Source organism: Amblyomma americanum, chromosome 10 (assembly GCF_052857255.1).
Source record: "Amblyomma americanum isolate KBUSLIRL-KWMA chromosome 10, ASM5285725v1, whole genome shotgun sequence".
In the NCBI taxonomy this organism is placed as follows: domain Eukaryota; kingdom Metazoa; phylum Arthropoda; class Arachnida; order Ixodida; family Ixodidae; genus Amblyomma; species Amblyomma americanum.
In genome coordinates this window covers 91,516,436-91,540,318 of record NC_135506.1, presented here as the reverse complement: position 1 = coordinate 91,540,318, position 23,883 = coordinate 91,516,436, and the positions used below count along the sequence as shown (strand labels likewise).

The following is a 23,883-nucleotide window of genomic DNA, read 5'->3' as shown; positions in this document are numbered from 1 at the left end:
ACTAGTCGGTTTCACACACCTTGCTAAGGCACTTCTTTTTTACTATCTTGATTACAGGCTCCAGGTTCTAATTAACTCTTACCTGGCATATCGTGACAGAAATAGAAAGACTACTACCTTCATTAAGGCAGAAGCAAAAGAACCGCATTTGCTTCGATAAAAGTAAAAATGAGATAATTTTCACTTTCAAAAGCACCATGTAAGTTAGGCTGCTGAAGCGTGGTCATATACTATTCTGTCCCCAACTCTACAATTCATGTATGGCCCACTGTCTCTCTCCTGTCTCCGTGTACTCAGCTCCATTTCGTTCTCCTGACTTTCTCAGTCAATCTGCAGCCTTACCTCCGCATCTGTAATCATGACTATAATGTTATGTCCTTGAAAATTTTTTTTCAGTTTTGCGCATATGCTTGCGGTTATTATACAGACAATACTGCAAATATTGTTTTCCTTATTGCTTAATTATATCTTGTGTTTATTGATTGTATATTCTTTAATATGATTATATTTACTCATTCTAAGATATTCTTATTAATTCACTGACTGTATGCTTTCTGGCGCGTCCATTTATTCTGTGTTACGTATTAATCGCTTGTCACAGCTTCCGTTGCCAAAAAAAAAAAAATAGCCCGCGAACATGGAATTTAGCAAAATCTCTTTTTCATGTGCCTGTGAAGTTTTAAAATTCAGAAATACTTACACAACTTATTTGCTTTGCAGTCCTGGTGGAGGAGCCATGCCGTGAAGTGCACAGCGCTTACAGAAGATCCAGTCTCGGGAGTGCCACGGACACGTGTTTTTACGCGAACTTTTTCAATAGGTTCTCCGTGGGTGCCACGGCGTGCAGGTTGTTTTTTTTTCCATTTCCATAGCTTTTATTGAAACCTTCTTTCCCTCGCACCACGCGAGGAAACCGCACGCGTCTTTACCTCTTGCCCTTTCTCCCTCTTTCCTGGAACAGGAGGCGCCCTTCACGTTACTATTCTTTCAAATTCCCATCCCCCCCGCGCCCAACGCGGCGCCTCCTCTGAGAGAGCTGGACGCTAGCGCTGCATTCCCCTTTCCCCCATCGTCGCTAGGAAAGAAATTCTCTTCACCTTGGGAGCTATTTGCGGCTTCTGTCCACCCTCTGCCTGTTTCTCACGGCTTGCCGCGCCACCACTGCCACACCTTCTTCGGTTGACTGAAGGAGCACACAGCCCTTCAGACCAGCCTTTTTCCTGTCTGCAGTTGATAGTTTTTTATAGGTGTTTTTTTTAAAATAGGCTTCTCTAGCCACAATAGCTTTTTTTCGGCATATGATTCTCAGTGATGTAGCACATCAGAGCACAGCTAAGATGCACTAACTAGCATTTTGGTTCACAAAATAGAGAATAAATATTTCTTCCCTATTGCTGTTAGGCTCCTTAATTACTCAGAGGCGCTAACGCACTGTAAGTAATGTCCAAATCAGTTTTTATAGTTTCGAAAACGTGGTTACCCTGAGCGCAGTGGCGCAACAACGTTTGGCCGTTTTTTGGCTATTTTGATTAGAGAAGTTGCTTTGCCTGAAAGTTTCTAGAAAGCGTACATATTTTGGGGCTATGTAGCCAAAATTTGTTGGGCCAGAGCGCCTACGGTAACCGCGTTTTAGAAATTCAAAATCTGATATGGAGGTTACTTACCGTGGGCTACACGCTTTTTAGTAATTGCGAAGATTAGCAGTTAGAGTTAAAACTTCACTACTCAATATTAGTTAAGCAGGCGTGAAAATTAGCTCCTTTTAGCAGTAATCTAAAGCATTACATCACTGTCAATGTTATGCCGAAAGAAGCGCTTTTCTAACTCAAAAAGTCTATTTAAAAAAATTGAAGAAATAGGTGAATAATAGGTAATAGGTGAATTTTTCGTCCTTATATTTGTTTCGCTGACTTTGCACATGGTTTTCTTTAATAGCAGCAACCAATGGGCCATTGCGGACCGGTGGACGGCTACATATCATTCAAGGAGTTCTTTCTGGGGTTTGGTATTTTGCTTCAGATGAGATACAGGGGTGAAGTACTCTTGAGTACACTTAACTTTTGCTCCTTTTTGCATTCATATTTTTAATGACAGAAAACCGATGGGTCATTGCGCACCGGAGGACTTCGTCATCAGCGAAGTTCTCTCGAAGTGACATCGCCGGAGCAGAGCATGTCTTCAGAAGAGATTTTTTTGCAACGGTCGTAAAGTCGAAGCAGCATTTTGAAAGGAAACAATGGTTGGAAAATAATGACACAACTAATAATTTATTTTCAACCGAAAATTTCGAGATCAACTTGGTCCCTTTTTGAACGGTGACTCAAATGCGAGTCACTAGCAGGAAGGAACGGCCTTCTCTTTCATTCTGTCAGCACATGGCAAAGTCTGTCAACGTACGCGGAACGGAGTTTTTCCAGAGCTGTATTCAAAGTCACCTTTCTCAGCCGGGCATTCCATGGTTAAACGTGGCTCCTCTTAACCGGATTACGCTTCACGGCCAATTAGGACGCTAATCACCGGAGGCGATTCTGCAGTTGATGCATTCACAGTGCTCAGCACTGGTGTTGCCTTCGGAATTCATTGACCCGACGTTATTATTGCATTGCCTGATTCTCTTATCGAGGTTGTTTGTCTCGCAGATGAATGAGGCCGAAAACATGGAGGATGACATTTGGTAAATTACATCCGGGTGTTTTTGTGTGGGGACACGGTCCTTGGGTCGTGGTAGAAAGCGGCTGCTCGTTGAAACAGGCTTGAGACACGCAGATATGACGTTTTTGCAAAAATGACAAGAATCGCCGTGCTTCTTCAAGCTTGGATCTGTTTCTTTTTGCACTGTAAGACTTCACATGCATGACCAATAAGCCGAGCAGTTTGTTTTGTCACAAAATACATTGCATTCTTCCTGTGGTAACATGCAATAATTTTCAAGACAACGCAGCGCCAAAACAATTTTTACACAGAGAGCAAGAAAAGCGTCAACGAAAATCATCGCTTGTCCGTGTATCTCCTTTTCTGGTCCTTTGTTTTAGTTATAGCCGGACGCAGGAAGTCCCCGCAATAACGAAGGGCGAACAGTATGTTGGTGTGGCCCTGTCTGCCTGATTCTAACGCTACGGATGTTTCGTTTTTGTACGCGGCTATAATACCCCTTCCTATTTATTTGGTAATTTACAGCGTAGCCTACGAGACCTATTAAAAGTAGTGCTCCACAACTTGTCACTCGAGCCACCACGTACACGAGCCTCAACGTTTTCTTTCTTCAGTATAAATGCTGTAAGTTCTGTTTTGCTTAAGTTCTACCTTCGATTTTGATTTTCTCCTATCACATTGAAATATCTGCCTCTATGGAAACTATCTAGGCCACTGGGTTGGAATAATCTGACGAATGAACGCTTCTCATAATTTCTTGGTATAGCAGTAATCATTTACAAAGAGACTCTAAATTAAATCCTTGATAAGAGGAGACAGCAGCTATTACATGATATTATAAGTGTAAAATTATTCAATAAATTTTTCGACCAAAAAAGTAAAAATGTAGAGTAAAATATTTCGAACTAGTAGGATGGCTTGGTAACTGTCATATATTTACCTATTGCATCTCGAAATGCTTTAATGTAGTGCTGGTGGGCCCCAATCACTTGTATTTTATCTAAAAGAATTATTGTGCCTGCCCTTCCCGCATATTTATCTTAACGAAGAAAAGAATATACACATTCTCTTAACTGCCCTTTGCGCAGCTACTAAATCTGTATATTGTATAGTACACTTCTTCAAAGTATGGTACACTTTCCCTGTTTTTTTTCGGGCTTCGCTGTTTCTAGGTCACTTAACAAAATTGCAAGCAAATTCTGAATGACCTGAAACTTCTCGTCATTTTGAGTCTCTTGATCAGACAGACGCTCTTCCATCTTCTCAAAGCAGGAATTGCATCGATGGAACTGAGCGTCCACGGCGTTTTGCATCATGAGTAGCTTTTTGTCGTTCTCTTCTCGGAACACATCTAGTTGTCTCTGCAAACCACACTGTAGCTCTGAGATCATCCTGTTTGTGTTCCTTTCCATTCGCTCCGCTGATGCGATTTGCATCTCGTTCAACTTCATCAGCAGGTGGTCAACTTCGGGACGCTCATAATACCTAGACACGTCACTGGAAAGACAATGACACATTTGTGGTAGAGGATGATTCTGGCATGAAACGAAAATGCTTCATATCATGGAGCATCTAACGCTACTAAATCAGCTTGTATGACAATGATAAGGAAGAAGCATAATCCAAATTTTCCATACACCATAAATACCATACCACTCACTACAGTCACCAAACGTGAATATCTCGGTCTACTAATAACTGATGACCTCCAGTGGAACGCCCACGTGGGCACGATTACATCAACAGCTCTAAAACGACTCTTTTTTATTAGACGACGTCTGCGACTAGCCCCTGGCCAAAGTAAACTATTAGCGTAAAACACTTTGGTTAGATCTGTCTTAGAATATGGTAACGTCGTTTGACTCCCTCATACAAATCAAAATATTGCCAAACTCGAAGCAGTTAAAAAAAGAACAGCTGTCAGATTTATATTAAACAAATACCGAATAACTTACTCGCCAACAGAAATAATGAAACGTGAGAGGATACAAACACTTCAAATACGTAGTAAACTCGCGCGACACAAGATGATGTATCAACTAATTCACCAGCAATTAAAACTTGACGTTACTAAACATATTTCCTTTTCTAAAGCAAGATCGACGTGTCACAAACATTCTAATACACTTAATGAGTACCCTTTCCATACTGTCTGCTTCAAATACTCATTTTTTTCCGTTTGCCTCTCGCGAATGGAATAGTTTAAACCCTTCAATAACTAGCAGCTCATCGTTAGGAAAGTTCAGCGCTGCTATCGAGAGCTCGGTACTTAATTAGCAAATATTTTTGTGTGTGCGTTTTCTGTGTTGCTAATATTGCTTCCTATTCTGTGTGCCTTTTTAATGTTAACTTTGTTCAGGTATACACAGAATACCAGTATTGTTTTCGGAACTATTGCGATGTAACTTCTGTCATGACGCCTACTGTGAGATTAATTTGCCTTGTTTCGATATTGTTATGATAAAGTTCGTTGTATTGTTATTCTGCGTTGTTGTATTTTTGGTTTTATTTCTATAGTGAATTCCAGTGCCTTTGCTTTAAACTTACTATTAGTTGTCTATTTTACGATCTTCACCAAAATGATGTATTTTTTGAACTGTTATTACGAACCCTATTTTGCCCTCCTGCAACAATCCCAAATGGGATTAGCAGTATGTATAAATAAATAAATAAGTAAAATAAAAGTTTCGCTCTTGCAGCATATCTCATATCAAGTGCCATGAGTTAGGTAAAGTCGATCCATGGCACTACGTTTCACAATTTGCCCTTTTGCACGAACCATTGAAGTCTAACCGAAACCAGTTATGTGACAAGGGACGGTACGTAGGGTTAACGTTCCGAAGATGCTTATAGATGTTAAGATTAGCATTTCGACCATCCGTGGTTTTTTAATAGGCACAAAAATCAAAAGCTGCACGAGAAAGAATCTGTGATACAACCAGGCTTTTCGAAACTCTTTCATCAGAGAAATGTAGCAAACTGTACTGACCGAAATTTTCGGAGCTGACATAAAGCAAATCCCTAGGTATCATAGATGGGGCAAGCTTTTGCTGCCCTGATCAGAGTGCAGCGCTTCTGTTTTCATGCTACAGTAGCACGCTGTGCCATTCTCACACATTAATATTCTTCTGAACTTTCCTTATGAGCGCCCGGCGTCACTGGGTGGTGGAAAAAGATTCACGCACCATACTAATTACAATATTCTCTTGCGGCCAGTCACCAAAATAGCGGAAAAGTTATGACCGTCAGGTAAATACCATTTTGTTCACATGTACGTCGTTTTGGTAACAAGTATTTCAAGGGTTCCCCCAGAGCTAATAAATATCATCATCATCAGACTGATTATGCCAACTGCAGGGCAAATGCCTCTGCAATGTCTGATTAATGAACCCCTTCCTTTGCCAGCCGCGGCAACCGTATCCCCTCAAACTTCTTGATCTCCTCCGCCCAACTAACTTTCTGCCGCCACCTGCTACGCTTGCCTTCTCTTAGAACTGCTTCATTGCCCTTAAGGACCGCCGACCATATAGCCTTCGCATTACATGCACTGCCCAAGCTCACGTCTTACCCTGGATTTCGACTAGGATGTCATTAACGTGCGTTTGTTCCCTCACACACTCTGACCGGTTCCGGTAACGTCACAACTATCATTTTTCTTTTCATAGGTCGCCGCGTTGTGCCTAACTTGAAGCTGAACCTTTTTTTAGCTACGCTTATGCCTCATAAGTGAGTACCGGTACAATGCCGATGTTCCATGTCTTTCTCTTGAGGGGTATTGATAAAGTGCCATTTATGATCAGCGAGAACCGTTCATAAGCGCTCCACCCCTTTATTGTTCTTCTAGTTGTTTTTTCTTTCATGATCCGGATAAGCGGCCACTACCTGCCCTAACTAGATGTATTCCCTTACACTTTACAGCATCTCGCTCGCAATTGTGAACTGCTGTTATCTTACCAGACTGTCTAAAGTTACTTTGGTTTTCTCAATGTTAACTATACGACCTAATATTCTTCTCTGCCTGTTTAACTCATCGATCATGATTTTTAGCTCATCTGCCGACCGACTTAGCAGGCAATACCATCTGCGAATCGGAAGTGATGGAGATGCAACTCACATTCAAGAAACTTGCGATTTAGGCAAACACAAATGTAATTTTTCCCGACAAAAATCCACAGCTGATCTTCTCTCCTTCAGAACAGGCTTTCAGATTCATCGCACAATGCACATAAATGAAGTTATATTTCCAGTAAAGCCAGATCATAATTTTTTTTTCATAAAATTTGCGAAAAAACTCGCATTCTTGTCTGACATAAATATCGCCACATGGGAAGCCTTCCAGTCTCTCATTATATTAAATGTACTCTTAAGAAAACGCTAGGATTCGATAGCATGTGCCTCTAACAGATATGAGAAATCTTCACGTGTATCAACATCAGTTGGATGGTATGGTCTTTAACCTTTTTTGACAATCAACTAATTTTTGCAGCGTCCATCGGGCCCTAGTGAGATTGCCTTGTTCTTCATGAATATTGTAGCCACTGAGCTTCCCATTACGGCTTGATCAGTGATGAAAATTTCGCTTACGCCTGCTTTATTTGAATAGTACTCTCTTTAAACTGTCTGCTTGACCATTAACTGATGCTTGCGAAGCGTGCCGGAAACTTTTGAGAGGTAACAAAACTACTAAACACTACTGATGGTAATATAATCAAACATATCAGGCAAGAGTATATCTTTAGGTGATCGGCAGTAGAACAAGGCAGATGCCCGCAAAATGAAAAGAAAGCCTATCATGCACTGCTTTTCTTAGCTAAAGAATTTCAGAGAGTAAGTGCTTTTTCAGGAAATTGCATGCTGAAATTTCGGAGGCTTGTTCCTTTAGTTGTTTCCTTACCATGGTCGTTATTGCGAATGCTTTCATAAATCGCGTACATTTCAACAGAAGCGAGGATAAAAAGCTTTCTATTAAATATCTATCTTTCTATAGACCATAACAAGAGAAGAATAAGGAGTTGTGGGAGAATGTTGTCTTGAACTTGGCAAAAAATGTAAGCCAGAGCTGGTGGTGCTGGCATGCTTCACGACAACTGATCTGCTTATCATGTAGTCGCGAGTAGTCGGAATGCTACAGTCAGTGAATACGAGTAAGTGCCGAACCCAGGCGCGTTGTCGCTTGAAGGCCCATATTTAACTTTTTTTCGTTTTGAGCTATTTATCCTGTATTTAAACATTTACCCAGATTTTCAGCATTAGTGAAATAGTTGTAATACTATTGCTGGCATCTATTATCAATATCATAGATCTATTTGAAAGAAGATGTTTTACAACCATTTTCATGCCTTTTATTGTATTTGCAGAAAGCACATAGCTTCTCAGATAAAAACACGCTCAACATTGCCGCTGCATGTTCTCACTGTCAGCTTCCTTAGAGTAATGTAGTCGCGTGTGTAATATCGTGAATTTGCAAAGGCTGGACAATAATTAATAATGTTCTATGTAATAAAAATCTTCTTTATAATTTTTGTCAACCGTTTCTTTGCCCAGCAGTAATTCCTTTCAACCAATTATTCGCATGGGGCAATATAGAGGGTCGAGCCATTTGTTGCTTCGAAGAAAACATGGTCGATAAAACTGAGTAGACCGCTCTTTAATTGACTATCAATTTTAAAGTGTGGAATTCAGTTGCCAGGATTACTAAGCTTATGTATGATGGCCTCTTTACCAAAGGCTGTTTTGTGCATGAGACTGCTGCGAAATAGGTCTGACAGTGTGGTTTTAGAACTTTGCCATAAGGATCGAAAATTCTAAAATCTATAGTGGTGTCCTTACCGTGCATTTTCTTGGTAGCCTGTCGCCTCAGCTATGCTTCCTTGAGCTAGAGAAACGAAAGAAATCAAAACTTGCAATTTCATGTGCTAAACACGTGTAAGCGATGTTCTACACTAAAAGGCGAATATTTTGAAAAAGTTTCAGTATATATCAGACCATTTTTTCCAAGAAATATATTTTCTCAGGCATGTATGAAGTACCAATCGCCATATATGCTCATTCGTTAAACCCAAAGAAGTCACATGGCATTCCGAAGAATCTGCAGTGTTTATAAACTTTTAGTATTTTATTGAAGCGCTCGTACCATGTTTAGATGTTTATGATTTTCTTCATACATAAACATTTTAACATTACTGGAAATTGTGGCGATGCGAAACACTGCATGCTCTCGAAAACAAAAGGAGCATTATACATTACAATGAACGTCACACTGGTATGTTGTTTTTGTTTTTATTTCAGAATTTTTCTTCAGAATTGAGGAATTACCAAATGAGACCGCGAAGATTAGAGAAAAAATAATACAATACTTCGTTTTCTTTGTTGGAAAAAGTTTCATTTCAATTAAGCAATGCAGTCCTCTAGCGAATGCTGAATTTTTTTATTTTACAGGTACTGCCAGCCTTATTTCAGGCCTTAGGCAGGAGTGGAAACACAAATCAACAAACTCAAAAACATCAAAATCAGCAAACAAGATACATGATCCTTAATAATAAATCAGAACAAAACAAAACACAAGATACTATTTACAACATAAATGTCATTTTTGTGGAGGAGGAACATGTCATTCAGGATTCAGGCGCAAGTGCACAGAGGAATTCAGGCGCAAGTGCACAGTCAACCGTGTCGGTGGATAACGCATTCCAATCGCAAATAGTGAGCGGAAAAAAGGAATGTTTAAATGCGTTAGTCCTGCACGAAAATGCTTTTGTTCGGGCTTTTAACGGTCATATATATATATATATATATATATATATATATATATATATATATATATATATATATATATATATATATATATATATATATATATATATATATATATATATATATATATATATATATATCAAAGTGAAAATTTTTAACTCCATAGAAACAAGGCGCTTTCAGTGGTTTTGATGTGAACGCATTATACTGTCGCGCCCACTTGTAACGAAGCCGATGGTTACATGAATTGAGTTAGTTGTATTCAAAGTGCGTGTAACAGGACTTCGCATTTTGCTTCTAAATATACAAAGTAAAACAAACGTGGCGTTTTTTCATAAAATATTCGTTGTGGACGTGAACCGAATTTATAACGGCTGTTTCCAAGCCATCCAGCGGGGTCCTGCACTCCTTGCTGATACCTTATTGACGATATATTTAATATCGCGATTAGTATTTCAGCGGCACCGGATGGTAGTTAAGCATCCTCTTCTCCGTTCGTCGACAAGATTTAATAAATGAGCGGCAAAGCTAACAAAGCGCATGTGCGCTCAGAACGTGTCTACTGCCTGCGCAGTGCTGCAGCGAAAAAAGTAGAGGGGCGATTTGGAAGGCAACGGACGCCATGTGACCGGGTCGGCCAGCAGTTAAGAAGAGCTTTTTGCTGGGCTAGACGGAGCATGTTGAAACAAAATAACTATTTCGCAAGCAAGAGGGACACAAGAAAGGACCACACAGGATTTTATCAAGTTTGTTGAAGTTAGATGGAGTTTAGCACTTGTCCTGTGTGGTCCTTTGTTGTGTTCGTCTTGGTTGCGCTATAGTTCTTTTGTTTCGGCAAGCAGTGTTTCCCTGGATACAAGCATAACACTTTTGCATGTCGCTCCCATTGCTTCTTTACCAGCTGCGTGCCGTACATTTTTTTTTCAACGCGGTCCCTGTCAGGCAGCCGATTCGTTCCTGCTTCCACTTTAGATGCTTTGCTTAGCGCGCACAGAAGAATGCACTGACTGACCATGTACGGCGGTTAAGAACGGTCTTAATTATGCCTAATTTATTAATTTATTGCATTTTTTCTCGTCATCACGATTTTTGCAAAAGAGAGAGGGATCACGGAGACAAGAGACGCTTTCCGAACTGCGCTTTGAGAGAACGCGTTTTTAGAATGTGGGGGCGAATTTTCCTCAGCTGCTCGTTCAATCTAACCAAACCGTGTTGCCATTGTTCTTCGTTATATACATCAAATGCAGTGCCTTTGCACTAATGAAAATTTTTATCGTGGGATCGCCGTCGTTCCTAAAAATGCAGTGCCTTTGCACTAATGAAAATTTTTATCGTTGGATCGCCGTCATTCCTAAAAAGCGATCATTCGATAAATGAGCTACACTGTATGCCCCATCAGCACCAAAGCCTCCGTCTGTCGCCATCCACGCCACAAAACTCCTCAGTGACATCATCATGCTCTCGCGAGACGTCAGCCGTAGGCTATAAGATAGTGACATCTACGGAAAAAAAATCATAAAATTTCTTCCGAAGGTGCGTGCAAATCATCCAAGGGCCTTCCATTGCGAAGCCAGCACGTAACGCAAAGGCCAAAAGATCGTGTTACTCCTTGACAAATAAAGGTGAACTTTTTGACGCGTTTCTTTAGGGATCTTTAATAATGATTTGGCGTCTGTTTAGAAACGAAGTAATCTTTCATGAGCCTCTCAACATAGCTCGTGATGATACATAGCCTTTGCTTCAAAGCTCGTGAGCTGTCTTATGGTCCCTCCATGATCGTTTTGTTTTTTAGCGTGCATCTTAAGTATACTGTCGGATGACGTGGCAAGAATGCGCGGTATTTATTTCCACTACTGCCGCCACAGGGCAGCTATCCTCGTAACTTACCAACTTCTTCAACGAACTTCTTAATGAGCTGCGTTGCTTCATCGCCAACCATGATTGAAAGCCATTCTTCATTTATGTCATCTATACCTCTTTTTCCAGAGTAGATATTTTCTTTAATGAAGGCAACCAGCCTCTCAATATTTTCGTCTGTAGCGTCTGGTAAGAACGCGCGAACGTGACGGGTTAGGTAGGCATCAAATCTAGGCGAATGGGTCCGCTGTGAACTGCTTCCAGCATCTGTAACAGCATGAAAAAATAAAAGGTTATTGTATATTTTATAATACTTTATGCTCGAAAAGAACCACTCCGAGAGATATTTTTTTTTAAATCTTATACACACCATATACAAACATTTATAAAGGCGCTTCTCTTTTATTGCTAGGGAGCACATTCAAACTATCTCCCTGCATTCATAAGTTCCCTGGGTCGGTTCGAAGCATGCCCTAGCACAAGCTAGCAATCTATTGGCACTCGCCGCAGCACCTTCATGGTAAGGGTGCGGAGATGCTGTGCTCGCAGATCTGGAGTCAATGCCCGGGCCTCGGTGCCCACGTTTTTACTCATGTCAAATGCGAAAGAAGAAAGTATTACTCGCGACGTCAAGGCAGGGTGGTCTCAATTGTTCCGACACCTTCCATCTTCCTCTCATCCTTCTTTCACTCCCTTTTTGAGGCAAAGAATAATGAGGAAATATACTATCTGATCATAACAGAGAATACGCTTGACCGGTTTCGCGAGGAAGTCATCATCATCATGATCAGCCTGACTGCACCGACTGCAGGGCATTTGCCCTGCAGTAACCAATATTAGCGGGTACAGTGACCAAAACTAGCGGGTACAGGCCCTACTCGCAGCACCAAGCATTGCTCCTTTATACAAGAGTGCCTGCTCTTTCTCTCATGGCTTGGATGCTTTGGAGAGCAGTATTGGCGGAGCAGCGCGGTACTCTGCTCGAGTTGGTAGCATATAAAGTAACAAGGCCAGCATAGTTCTTGCCAGGCATGTCCAGGCTATGCAAGGATTGCATGCCGTCCAAGGATTCACAGTGGCGAGCGCAGTGCGCCAAGCAGTGCAGTGAAGCAGCGGCATGAGAAGATGGACGCAGGAGTTTACAGGGACCGTCCCTCGAACCTACGGGACATATAAGAGCACTACAGGATCGCAAGGAGACCCTACCCTCCTCCACACAAAAGCTTAAACAGCGACCAGTCGCTGGTCCGGTGACAACCGCAGATAAACACCTGCCCTAACCTTAACATACTAATTAAATCCACCCGTCTATATATAAGGACACGTGTCCCCTATGCGGGGCGACACCAACCCCCTTATCACACCGCATTGTGTTGCCAAAAGCAAACGGAAGTGGTACCCCAGGGAAAACGCAAGTCCCGGGGATATCCCAGTCATAGCCGCATATCCTTATGCCAAGTACGACTTCCAAGGGATGACATGCGATGTCCCTGTTTCAGGTGTCCTGATAGGCTATCGGCGGATATCCTGTTCAGTCTTATCACGGGCGCTTATACATATCCTTTTTCTTGCACTTCTGCAAATATAGGCATGATATTTGCTTCTAAACTGCGTTTTGTAGTTAAGAATGTTAAAATTTCAAGTCACCCATTACTATAAGATGTGCTTCTCAAGAAGCTATACAAAGAGTGCGCGTGCCATTAGTACCCGCTTTTGAACGTGATCACACAACCTCCGCGACCTATTCACCAAAACGTGCGCCAAGGATGGCGTAGTCGCTGCGTTCACCGCCGTTTCCAAGCTCTGACTGCCGCGACCCATCTTGGTCTCTATTCCTCAAGGCACTCAGCTTTGAGCCGACACCGTACGTGTAGGAGTTGCTCCTTCATTCATTTATATGGGGCTCTCCCTAGGCAATTTCCCAATGCCTGGAAATACGTCAGAAAAGTCATCGAGCACAATTTGTATGGTCTGTGTTGCTGTGCATGCGGCTACAGTCGTTCGCTGCGGCTGTACTCTTTAGACAGGGTGCAATGCCTTGCATGCGTTGGCGCTCAAGATTCGCTTCGACTGTTGAGAGACGATCAGGAACCAAAAGATGCACGACTTTTCACCCCATGCCGTACACGTGATCCAGCGGTACGTCGCCTGCGCTTTCACCTGCGCAGTCAATAATTTAGGACTATACTCGTGGTCCAGGCGCAACGGCCGTAGGGCAGCGCACCCCACCCCCTCCTTCCACGACATCGAGCTTTAGCTTGAACGCACGCCCGTAACGCGGGTCGACGGTCAGTGTGCAGCCTTCAACTCTAGGACAAAGGGCAGTGACTCAACCGGTACAGTTCAGAAAGCTATGCGCGCTAGTCGTCTACCTCGTGTCCAATAGGCGTGGCGGCCTAAAAGAACGGGACATCGTGAGAATCGCCCCGACACTCCTAATAGGCCTCCTAACCTAGCACGAACCATTCCGTCCACTGCTCCCCACCGAACCCGACCGTCTCAGCAAGCTCCCATACGATCACCCATCCCCTGCGTAGCATCACCGGGTGACCGCTGAACTACCTAACATGGCGAAGGAGCTCATCTTTTCCCACAAGACGGGCAAGTTCATCAGCCTCCTCTACAAGCGAACAAACCACGCACTACTCTACAGTTTGACATCGCGAACAAGACATCCCTCCCCTCTTCCCCAATGCCGCGCGCCCTAGCCCCGGAGCTCCGACCCAAATCCAGGTTGCGCCGAAAACTTGCACCCTGAGCTACACACGGGACGCAGGCGGGCATGACTCGGGACACTTCAGCGCCAGTACGGCAACTACTGACTCGCCGTCTACGTCAACGCTGAAGGCTACATCAACTCTCGTCTACATCAACCGGAAGGCGACATCAACCCAACATCAACCTCGTCTTTGTCTCGAGTCCTCACTCTGGATGACACTACCCTCCTTTTAACAAGAAAGGAACACCTCCGGCGCCGCATACGGCTCTAATTCCTCCGTGTGCGGTAACCCTCGCCCATGGTCTTATCCGTACAGAGGAAGTTGCGCTTCGGAGGATACGGGTCGGGGTTGCCCTAACTCCAGCTGTGACACGCAAGTGGCCGCATTTCAAAGATTTATGACCCCGCCCCGGGTGTCCAGTCTGCAAGATCAGATACTGTGTGACGGATATCCACCACCTGTTGTGGGTTTGCCCGGCGCTGCAGCCGACGAGAACTCGGCACCTGGCGGCGGTGGGTCTCTCACCGGACAATCCGGATTCCTATATTGCCTGGACACAGGGTCCATATCATCGTTCACTACTTGATTTCTTTAGATCAGCCCACCTTTTTCATTTATGTAAACATGTTACTCATCTCTCATTTCATAACCTTTATGCCCTGAGGCAATACACATCGCTTGAAAAAAAAAAACTAGCCGTCACAGATGTCACCGGAACAACCACTCTCACGGGCTCCATTTGGGACACGATCTCGAGAGGGACAGCTGAATAGGAAGCCACAGTGCGTGCCTTCGCACGCATCAGCCACACGCACTCACGTATGGCCGGAAGAAGCTCCTCACGAGCACCCGGCGCCCTCATCAACCTACAAGGTCCTCACCGACTCGCAAACGTTATGCTGGCATTTGGCGATCGACACATTATCCGGCCCGGCGGCTCGCATGACTTCCCTATGCCACCCCGACGCCTTCCTATAAGTCCGTCTCACCTGGACCCTGGACCATGGCTTCCACCCTAGCAACGAGAGCGCTGACGCGCTCGCTCGAGCAGTAACCTTCCAGGCACTGTTAGAGATGGCGATACTACCGAACGGGCCCTCCTCAGTAGGTCGCAAAGCAGACTACATCCCCGGAGACTACCAAATCTACCCTATGATCACCACTGAAGGACTCTGCCACCACCAAGAAAGAAGATGTCAACAGCGTGGGGGGTCTCTACATCTACACCCACATAACATAACACTACCGTGCGCAAGCAAGAACATCCCACCCCCACACTGACCAAAGCCGAAGCCACGGCGTGCTGACAGCCAACACACACCATGGTCATCATCATCATCATCATCATCATCAGCCTTGCTACACCCACTGCAGTTCAAAGGCCTCTCCCATGTCCTCCAATTAACCCGGTCTTTTGCCACCTGCGCCGAACTTATGTCTGTGAACTTCTTAATTTCATCCGCCCACCTAACCTTCTGCCGCCCCCTGCTACGCTTGCCTTCTCTTGGAATCCACTCCGTTCCCCTTGAGGACCAGCGATTGTCTTGCCTTTGCATCGCATGCCCAGCCCAAGTCCATTTCTTCCTCTTGATTTCGACTAAGATGTCATTCTTTTGAAGTGTGCGTCAAAGTATTCGCAAAATACGAATGTTTTGAGTTACAACAGACATAAGCCAAGAATGAAATTAAAAGACCAGCTGAATCACAGATTTTTTAGGTCATGAGCGCCTGATGACTTGGCGATTTTCAAACACAAAATTACTTTGACTCAAAAAGTAAGACACGCACGGAACGAGTATTATTTTCATTTGGGAACGTTGACCATGTCAGAAATGATTTACTATAGTCTCAACGGAACACATTCCTGCAGGGCGCAATTTCCACGCCACACCCTGGAAGCTAGAGTCTGGCCAAGAATTGTCTGGGAACAAATTAACTGATGTGTTTAACACTGTCGTTAATAAGACTGCCACGACCAGCAGCTTCCCCGCAAACTTAGAGAACATGAAGAATTTGAAGCATGACTATAATTCTGCAACCTACCACTGCAAAGGAAATAATTTCGATAAAGTAAACCCCAAAACCTAGAACCTGCCACGAAGTCGGCGACCTCCAAGTACGGCCCCTGCGGTGGCTGAGTGGTTATGGCGCTCGGCTGCCGGCCCGAAAGACGCGGGTTCGATCCCGGCTGCGCGGTCGAATTTCAATGGAGGCGAAATTTTAGAGGCCCGTGTGCTGTGCGATGTCAGTGCACGTAAAACAAACCCCAGGTGGTCGAAATTTTTGGAGCTCTTCACTACGGCGTCCATCATAGCCTGAGTCACTTTCGTACGTTAAACCCCCCTAAACCAAACCAAACCAACCTCAGAGTACGGGCTGTGAAACACGTATGCCATCAACATAGTCCATGCCGCACATGTCATCGGCCCGATATTGTAAACGTGTTGGCGATCCGTGGTCCTACGCTGGCCCGTTTATGACAATTCGTGAACAATAATGCCGATGTGATTCGAAACTACGTCCATTAATGACCTGGCTATGCTCTATATTACCCAAACATTGGCATACACTGGTAAATAACGATGAACGACGGCCAGCCATAAGTGTTGGGCCGCCAACCTCGTTTACAACCTAACATTTTTTGGTGAATGTTAACCGGGCCGTTGCGATGGCTACCAGAGTGGCGTACATCATGGCGTACGTTGGTCGACGCTGTCGTACCAATTTTGATGGGCACTGAACATCATACATATCTTGGTAGAGGTTGGTCAATATTGGCCTTGAAATTGGGATGGCCTCCCAACTATTTATACAAATGGGGCTTGGCTGCCCAATATCGCGTTACCGGTTGCGATGGGTAGCCAGTGTAGCACTCATCTTTGATGCATTGGTCAATCTTGTCCCACCAGTAACGATTGCTTAAAGAAGTGTGCATATCTTGTCACGACATCGCACGACATCGCACCTGGGATTATGCACTCACGCTGCTTGATGTTGCAGGCCACTCTCACCTGGACGGTCTGTTCCTGGCTCCTTCACCCAGGCCACCTCCCGTCTTCGTACCTGCTACTGACCTCGCCAAATTCTAGTCGAAACCCGCCACTTCAGGAAGAATCCTACTCTTTCGTCTGGCAACTCGGATCTACAACACCAGCGTTCGAGGCGGTTGGCGCGCAGTATAAGAACCACCCAGCAAGCGCACACTTCGGGCACGACATCACACCTGGGATTATGCACTCACGCTACTTGATGTTGCAAGTTAGTTACTTCAACAACGCGACTTGTGTTAAGAGCAACAATTGCTGTCTTTTGGCGGTGTCGTGCCCACCTGCTCTTGAAGAAAGTTAAAGCGAATGTTCGCGTTTTTTAGTGTCTTTTTTCCGGCTTGTGCAAAATCTTGCTAATGCTCTCTGGTGATGTTGAATCCAATCCTGGTCCCATGTCTCAAAGCGAAGCTGACACATTTGCCGAGGCCCTTGAAACGATCCGTAAACTTTAAGACGGTTGTGCTTTCCTACCTAAGGAGATAAAACTGCCAAAGAAAAACAGGTAGAAAGTGAAAACGAAATTCGGCTACTTAGTGCTAAGGTAGCGACGTTAGAAGCAGCCATCGTATCACGTAGTACAACAGATGAAGAAAAAATTGCCGACATAGTGTGCGTCTCGAATCAGCTGACAGCCATTGCGTCAAGGTGTGACGATGCGGCAAATAGAATGCCGCATTCAAACCTTCTACCCTTCGGAATAGAAGATGAATCAGATGAAGACTGGGAAATTTCCTAGGAGAAAATAATAAAATTTTGCGCGGAAAAGTTAGAAGTTACCGCTACCAGCCATCAGCTCGAGCAAGTTCACCGACTGGGGAAATATAACGCTGAGAAGCGGAGGCCAATAATTGCAAAGATGACCGTTTTCAAGGACAAAGCACTTGTCCTGTCATCAGGGCATCAACTTAAGGAAACAGATTTTGCACTCCGTAAGGATTTTTCGCTTACAATGCGCAAGGCAAGCGCAAAGCTGACCGAGTTCGCAAAGCAGCATAAGTTGAAGTATTAGTTATCAGTTGATAAACTGCGCATGGTCTCAAAGACGTACATCTACAATGTCGCTACTGATGCTGCCGTGCAGTTAGATCAGTATCTCATACGAGGCAATAGTAGGCATATCCACAAAAAAACCAACCCTGTCATACCTTCCCCATTATTAGTATAATTTACTAATATCCGAAGTATCTTATCCAAGAGCGCTCATGCCTCATCTTTTCTCGAAGGCGGTTACTCCGATATGATAGCTTTCACTGAAAGATGGCTACATCCCGATATCAAAGACAGCGAGCTTCTTTCTGGCTCCAACTCATAATATATACAGGCGTGATCGCATTCATAAGCGAGGCAGGGGCGTACTCGTAGGTATAAAAAAATCGCTCGCATCATTTGCTATCAATACCGATTCCGATATCGAGATTATTTGGTCAGCTTGCATTATTTCCTTCGTCAAACTTTTGATTGGAAACTGTTACCGCGCGCCGAACTCCGATGACTCATTCTCAGATAAACTACGTGTAAGCGTTACGAGGGCATTTGAGCTGTTCCAGGCTGATGTAACTTATCTACTCGGAGATTTTAATTTTCCACAGATCGACTGGGCAAAGCTCTCATCCCCTTGTACTCCTTCAACAAGCTTCATAAATTTGACTTTAGATTTCAACCTATTTCAACTAGTTACCCAACCCACCCGTGGTCCCAATACATTAGACCTCATCTTTACATCAGCCCCTGACACAGTGTGTGGCATAAATTACTTAGACGGTTTGAGTGACCATAATTTACTTCAACCGACAATTAGCATTCCACTTCCGTTCACTGGCATCACGAGGAAAAAGATTCGCGACTATAACAGAGGAGATTACAATAGAATAAATAATGAACTTCAAATGTTTTGTGATAATATCTTGATGCCCCCTTTTCAAGACAGGTCAGTAGAAGATAACTGGATTGTTTTTAAAGACAAGCTCGCAGAACTTGTAGGCAAACATGTTCCACTTATCACGCTATCAAATGACAAATCTAATCCCTGGTTTACAAGAAGGCATCATCGCATGAGCCGCCGCGGTGGCTGAGTGACTATGGCGCTCGGCTGCTGGCCCGAAAGATGCGGGTTCGATCCCGGCCATGGCGGTCGAATTTCGATAGAGGCGAAATTCTAGAGGCCCGTGTACTGTGCGATGTGTAGTGCACGTTAAAGAACCCCAGGTGGTCGAAATTTCCGGAGCCCTTCACTATGGCGTCTCTCATAGCCTGAGTCGCATTGGGACGTTAAACCCCCACAAACCAAACCAAGCATCACCGCATGAGAAATAAGAAAAAAACGATTGTACAAAAATGAAAGCATGAATTTACGCCATCCGCGTGGGTTAAATATAAAACCTACCTAAACCTATATTTTTCCGCCCTTTGTGATGCAAAAAGTCAATATTTTTCACAGGACTTTCCTGCGCTACTTGAGAATAATCCAAGCCAGTTGTGAAAAACAATACGTCAGAATAGCGTCAGTAATGATATTGCAATATATGACGTTAACAACACCACCTATTCCAATTCTGACTTTCCTAAAGCATTTAACTCGTTTTTCGCATCTGTTTTCACCGAAAAAGATAATTCTAACATTCCGTATGTACCAGATTTTGGCTACCCTACATGGCACCAGTTGACATTACACTCGATGGCATAGTACACCTGATAAATAACCTTTAAGAAGCCTCGTCCTCTGGTGTTGATGAAATTAATTCAAAAATACTAAAAAATACCATTTCTGTCTCCAGCATCATATTACTCCATATCTTTAAGCAGCCAATATCTACAGGTGAGCTCCCGTCCGATTGGAAAATAGGAACGGTTGTGCCGGTTTTCAAAAGTGGCAACAAACAATCGCCCAAACACTACGGGCCCATCTCACTTACCTCTATCTGTTGCAAGAAGCTTGAACACATTTTCGCATCGCACATCTACAATCGCCTGGAATGTAACCATTTTTTTTTTCACTAAGCTGCATGGTTTTAAAAAATGCTTTTCCTGTGACACGCTGTTATTTGAGTTTATAACCGACCTACACTTCAGCATCAACACGAACTTACACACTGATTGCAACTTTTTGGGCTTTGCCAAAGCATTTGATCGGGTAGCACATTGCCGACTAATATCTAAACTTTCTGCTTTCAATTTATATTCTTTAGCTCTGTCATGGGTCTGTAATTTTCTTTCTAATCGCCAGCAGTTCATCGTTGTTAACAATTATTCCTCTCCTCTCTCCGACGTTACATCGGGCGTGCCGCAAGGAAGCGTCCTTTCTCCATTGCTCTTCTTAATTTACATTATTGACCTGCCAGTAAGCATCTCATCTTAGATACGCATATTTGCTGATGACTGCATTATTTATCGACCAACAAAAAGTACTAACGACCACCTTGCACTTCAAAGTAACCTCGATCGCATTGACGACTGGTGTAAAACGTGGCTAATGACCTTAAACATTTTAAAGTGCAAGATAATTTCTTTGAGCCGAAAATCAGTCAATTAGTATTTTCCCTACCACATTAATGACGATACATTGGCTCAGACTACGGAGTATAAGTATCTAGGCGTCCATCTTTCACCAAACCTTTCTTGGGCTGAACACATAAACACCTTTTTCGCTAATGCTTCCCGGTCACAAGGTTTCCTTCCCCGTAACCTGAAATGCGCTACTCCTCATGTGAATAAACAAGCCTTCATTAGTTTTGTCAGACCGCAGCTAGAGTCCGCTTCATCAACCTGGTCGCCTCATCAGAAATATCTAATAGAGAAGTTGAAAGCTGTCCAGAATAGGGCTTGCCGTTTCATTTCGCCAAATTACAATTATTATTCCAGTGTATCCCAACTAAAGATCGAAATTTCGCTCCACACGTTGCAAATTTGTCGTGACATTGCCCTTTTATCTATCTTTCACAAATACGTCCATGCCACGGATTCACCACCAGAACATCTACAAATGTCCCTCCTACTTATCACATAGATTACATAATAACTACAGCTATGCCCGCATTTATGGCAACACACATGCTTTTAACTTCTCATCGCTCCCGCGTGCCATCCCCCTCTGGAACGATCTTCCGGACTGCATCGCCCTACAGGGCAATCATAAGACCTTTCGTAAACATCTGTTCAAGCAATTCATTGATAATGCTTAGCACGTCATTTATATACTCACGATGCATATAACTTAGTTTCCAGCTGCTTGAGACTATTACCTCCTTCATTCTGTTGATGCGCAGCTTTCCTCATGTATGCCTGACGTAGTCTTTTGCTTTTGTATAACTTTTTGTGTATTTCCCTTATTTTTGTTACATGACGCATAGTTGTTTTTTACTTTTATCTCGTTTTGTGAATTGCGATATCGCATCTGAGCTCACCTGTTTTTGGGGGTTTTGCTGTTCTTTACTGTTTTTTTTAATATTTCTAACCTATTTTGCACAAACTTCTGTATTTGACACCCTTACACAATGCCTCTCCGGAGCCCTGTAAGGTATCTGTAAATAAATAAATAAGTAAATATGTTGCTCAACACTGTCTTACCTGGTGCGATTGGCCGCCGAAATTGCATACATCCCCGCATACCTTAGTCATTAATCTCCCAGCGATTTTCATGGCTTGTCGACATTGATCGTGGCATTATTGCCCTCTGCGTGTGATGTCGCCCCTTTCAGCCATTGTCTCCAAGTACGAAATTCTTTACTCTTGATCTTGAGCGCTTTTTAATGCTTTTGTCTTCTGTCCACCCTCTGCCTGTTTCTAAAGGCTTGCCGCGCTACCACTACAAACTCTACTTAGGTTGACTGACGGAGCACGCAGCCCTATGGACCCGGGTTTTTTTCTGCAGTTGATATTTTTTCATTGGCATCGCCATCTATCTGGGGCCACCTGGTTGATACGTGAGTACATTTCTTTATTTTTTATTGAATTTTTTCCAGCTATTCCTTCTCACTTGTGTTAACTCCTGACACGCAATCTGCAGAATACATGCCGTTATCGGTTAGCTGTCGTAACAATTTCAGCAATTTTTTAAAATACGTTCATTAGCCACAAGAGCGCTTTTTACAGCATAGCTCATGTAGCACATCGCAACACAGCTAAGATGTGCTAAATAGGTGGTTGGTTGACAACTACAGAATAATTAACTTTTTGCGATATTATCGTTACGTGCCTTAATTATTGAGCGGCGCTAACCAACCGTAAGTAATATCCAGGTCAGTTTTAATGTTTGGAAATAGTGGTTACCCTCGGCGCTGTTACCCAACAACTCTTGGCTGTAGAAGCTGTTTTGAACGGTATGTTCTCGAAAGCTCACGTATTTTGGCGCGATGTACCCAAATTTTGTTTTGCCAGAGCGCCCAGGGTAACAGCATTTTCGAAATTCAAAATCTGATATGGAGGTTACTTACCGTGGGCTACATGTCGCTCAGTAATTACGAAGCTCAACAGTAGTAGTCAAAAACTTAACTACTAAATATTAGTTAAGCAGCATGCCAGTTGGCTGTCTTTCTTATGCAGAAAAAAGCGCTCTTCGAAATCAAAAAGTAGTTTAAAAAATTGCACAAGATCAGATGAAACAGTCCACGTAGGTGATTTTTCCACTCATATATTCTATAGCTGACTTTCCACATGATTTTGTTTAAGGGCAGTCATTGCGCACCGAAGGACATCACATATCATTCAAGAAATTTTTCGCCGGGTGTGGTATTTTGCTTGAGGTCAGATACAGCTGTCGTGAGCTCTTGTGCCCGCTTCAATTTCGCTATTTTTCGAATTCATTTATTTAATGACAGCAAATCGATGGGTCATTGCTGACCGGCGGACGTTGCATATTATTTGTGAGCTGTAGGCCTTACGTGAAGTTCTCTCGAAGTGGCATCGCTGGTGCAGAGCATGTTTTGAGCAGAGATTTTGCGCAATGGTCGTACAGTCAGAGTAGAATCTTGAAAGGAGACAAAAGTTGAAAAATATTTACACAACCAATAATTCATTTTCAACCGAACATTTCCAGGCCAACTCGGTCTCTGTAAGGGTGGCTGAGATGCGAGTCACTAGCAGGAGGGAGCACCTTAGCTTTCGTTCTGTTAACACATGGCGAAGCCTATTAATGTACCCGGTGCGGAGGTTTTCCAGAGCTTTTTTCAGTCTCATTTGTCAGCCGGATATTCCATGACTCAACGTGGCTCCCCTTGACCGGATTGCGCTTCAGAGTCAACTAAGACGCTAATTTCTGGAGGCGATTCTGTGGTTGATGCGTTCACAATGCTCAGAGATAGTTTTGCCTTCGAAATTCATTGACCGGACGTCATTCTTGTATTGCCCGATTCTCTTATCGAGGTTGTTTGTCTCGCAGATGAATGAGGCTGGGCACATGGAGCATGTCATTTGGTAAATTACATTTGGGTGTTTCTCTGCGGGCGCGCGGTCCTTGGGTCGTGGTAGAAAGCGACTGCTCGTTGAAGCAAGATTGAGACACGCAGATGTCGTGTTTTCGCAAAAAGCGACAAGGATCACCGTGCTTCTTCAAGCTTTTTCTTTTTGCACTGTAAGACTTGACACACATGACCAAATTGCCGAGCTGCTTGTTTTGTCGCAGAGGACATTGTATTTTTGTGGTTTCAAATTGCCATTCACTCTTATTTGCTTTAGATTTCGGCTCCGGGAGCTCGTCCAGCATGAGGCCCGCAAGCTGACAGAGGTTGCGGCCAGTGTTGTGATGGTTATTATGCGCCTTCCCGACCAGCTCTAGTCCAGCAAGAAAGCCTTGATTTTTTCAAAGCTCCCAGTCGGGCTACAGGTGATATTTTTATTTCCAATCTATACTGCACGTACTA

General features: G+C 43.6%; 1 protein-coding gene across 1 annotated transcript in view; it reads right to left on the bottom strand.

Annotated features, from left to right (window-relative positions):
- Positions 1 to 2,310: 2,310 nt before the first annotated feature.
- LOC144106676 (uncharacterized) overlaps positions 2,311 to 23,883 on the bottom strand; it is a 33,737-nt gene continuing 12,164 nt past the window's right edge. Inside the window, exons 2-4 of the mRNA XM_077639518.1 lie at positions 11,293 to 11,529; positions 8,482 to 8,527; positions 2,311 to 4,149 (exon numbers count right to left, since the gene is read on the bottom strand). Of these exons, the coding sequence (XP_077495644.1) occupies positions 3,774 to 4,149; positions 8,482 to 8,527; positions 11,293 to 11,529 (659 nt within the window). The 3' untranslated portion in view covers positions 2,311 to 3,773. The remainder of the gene's footprint in view (positions 4,150 to 8,481; positions 8,528 to 11,292; positions 11,530 to 23,883) is intronic.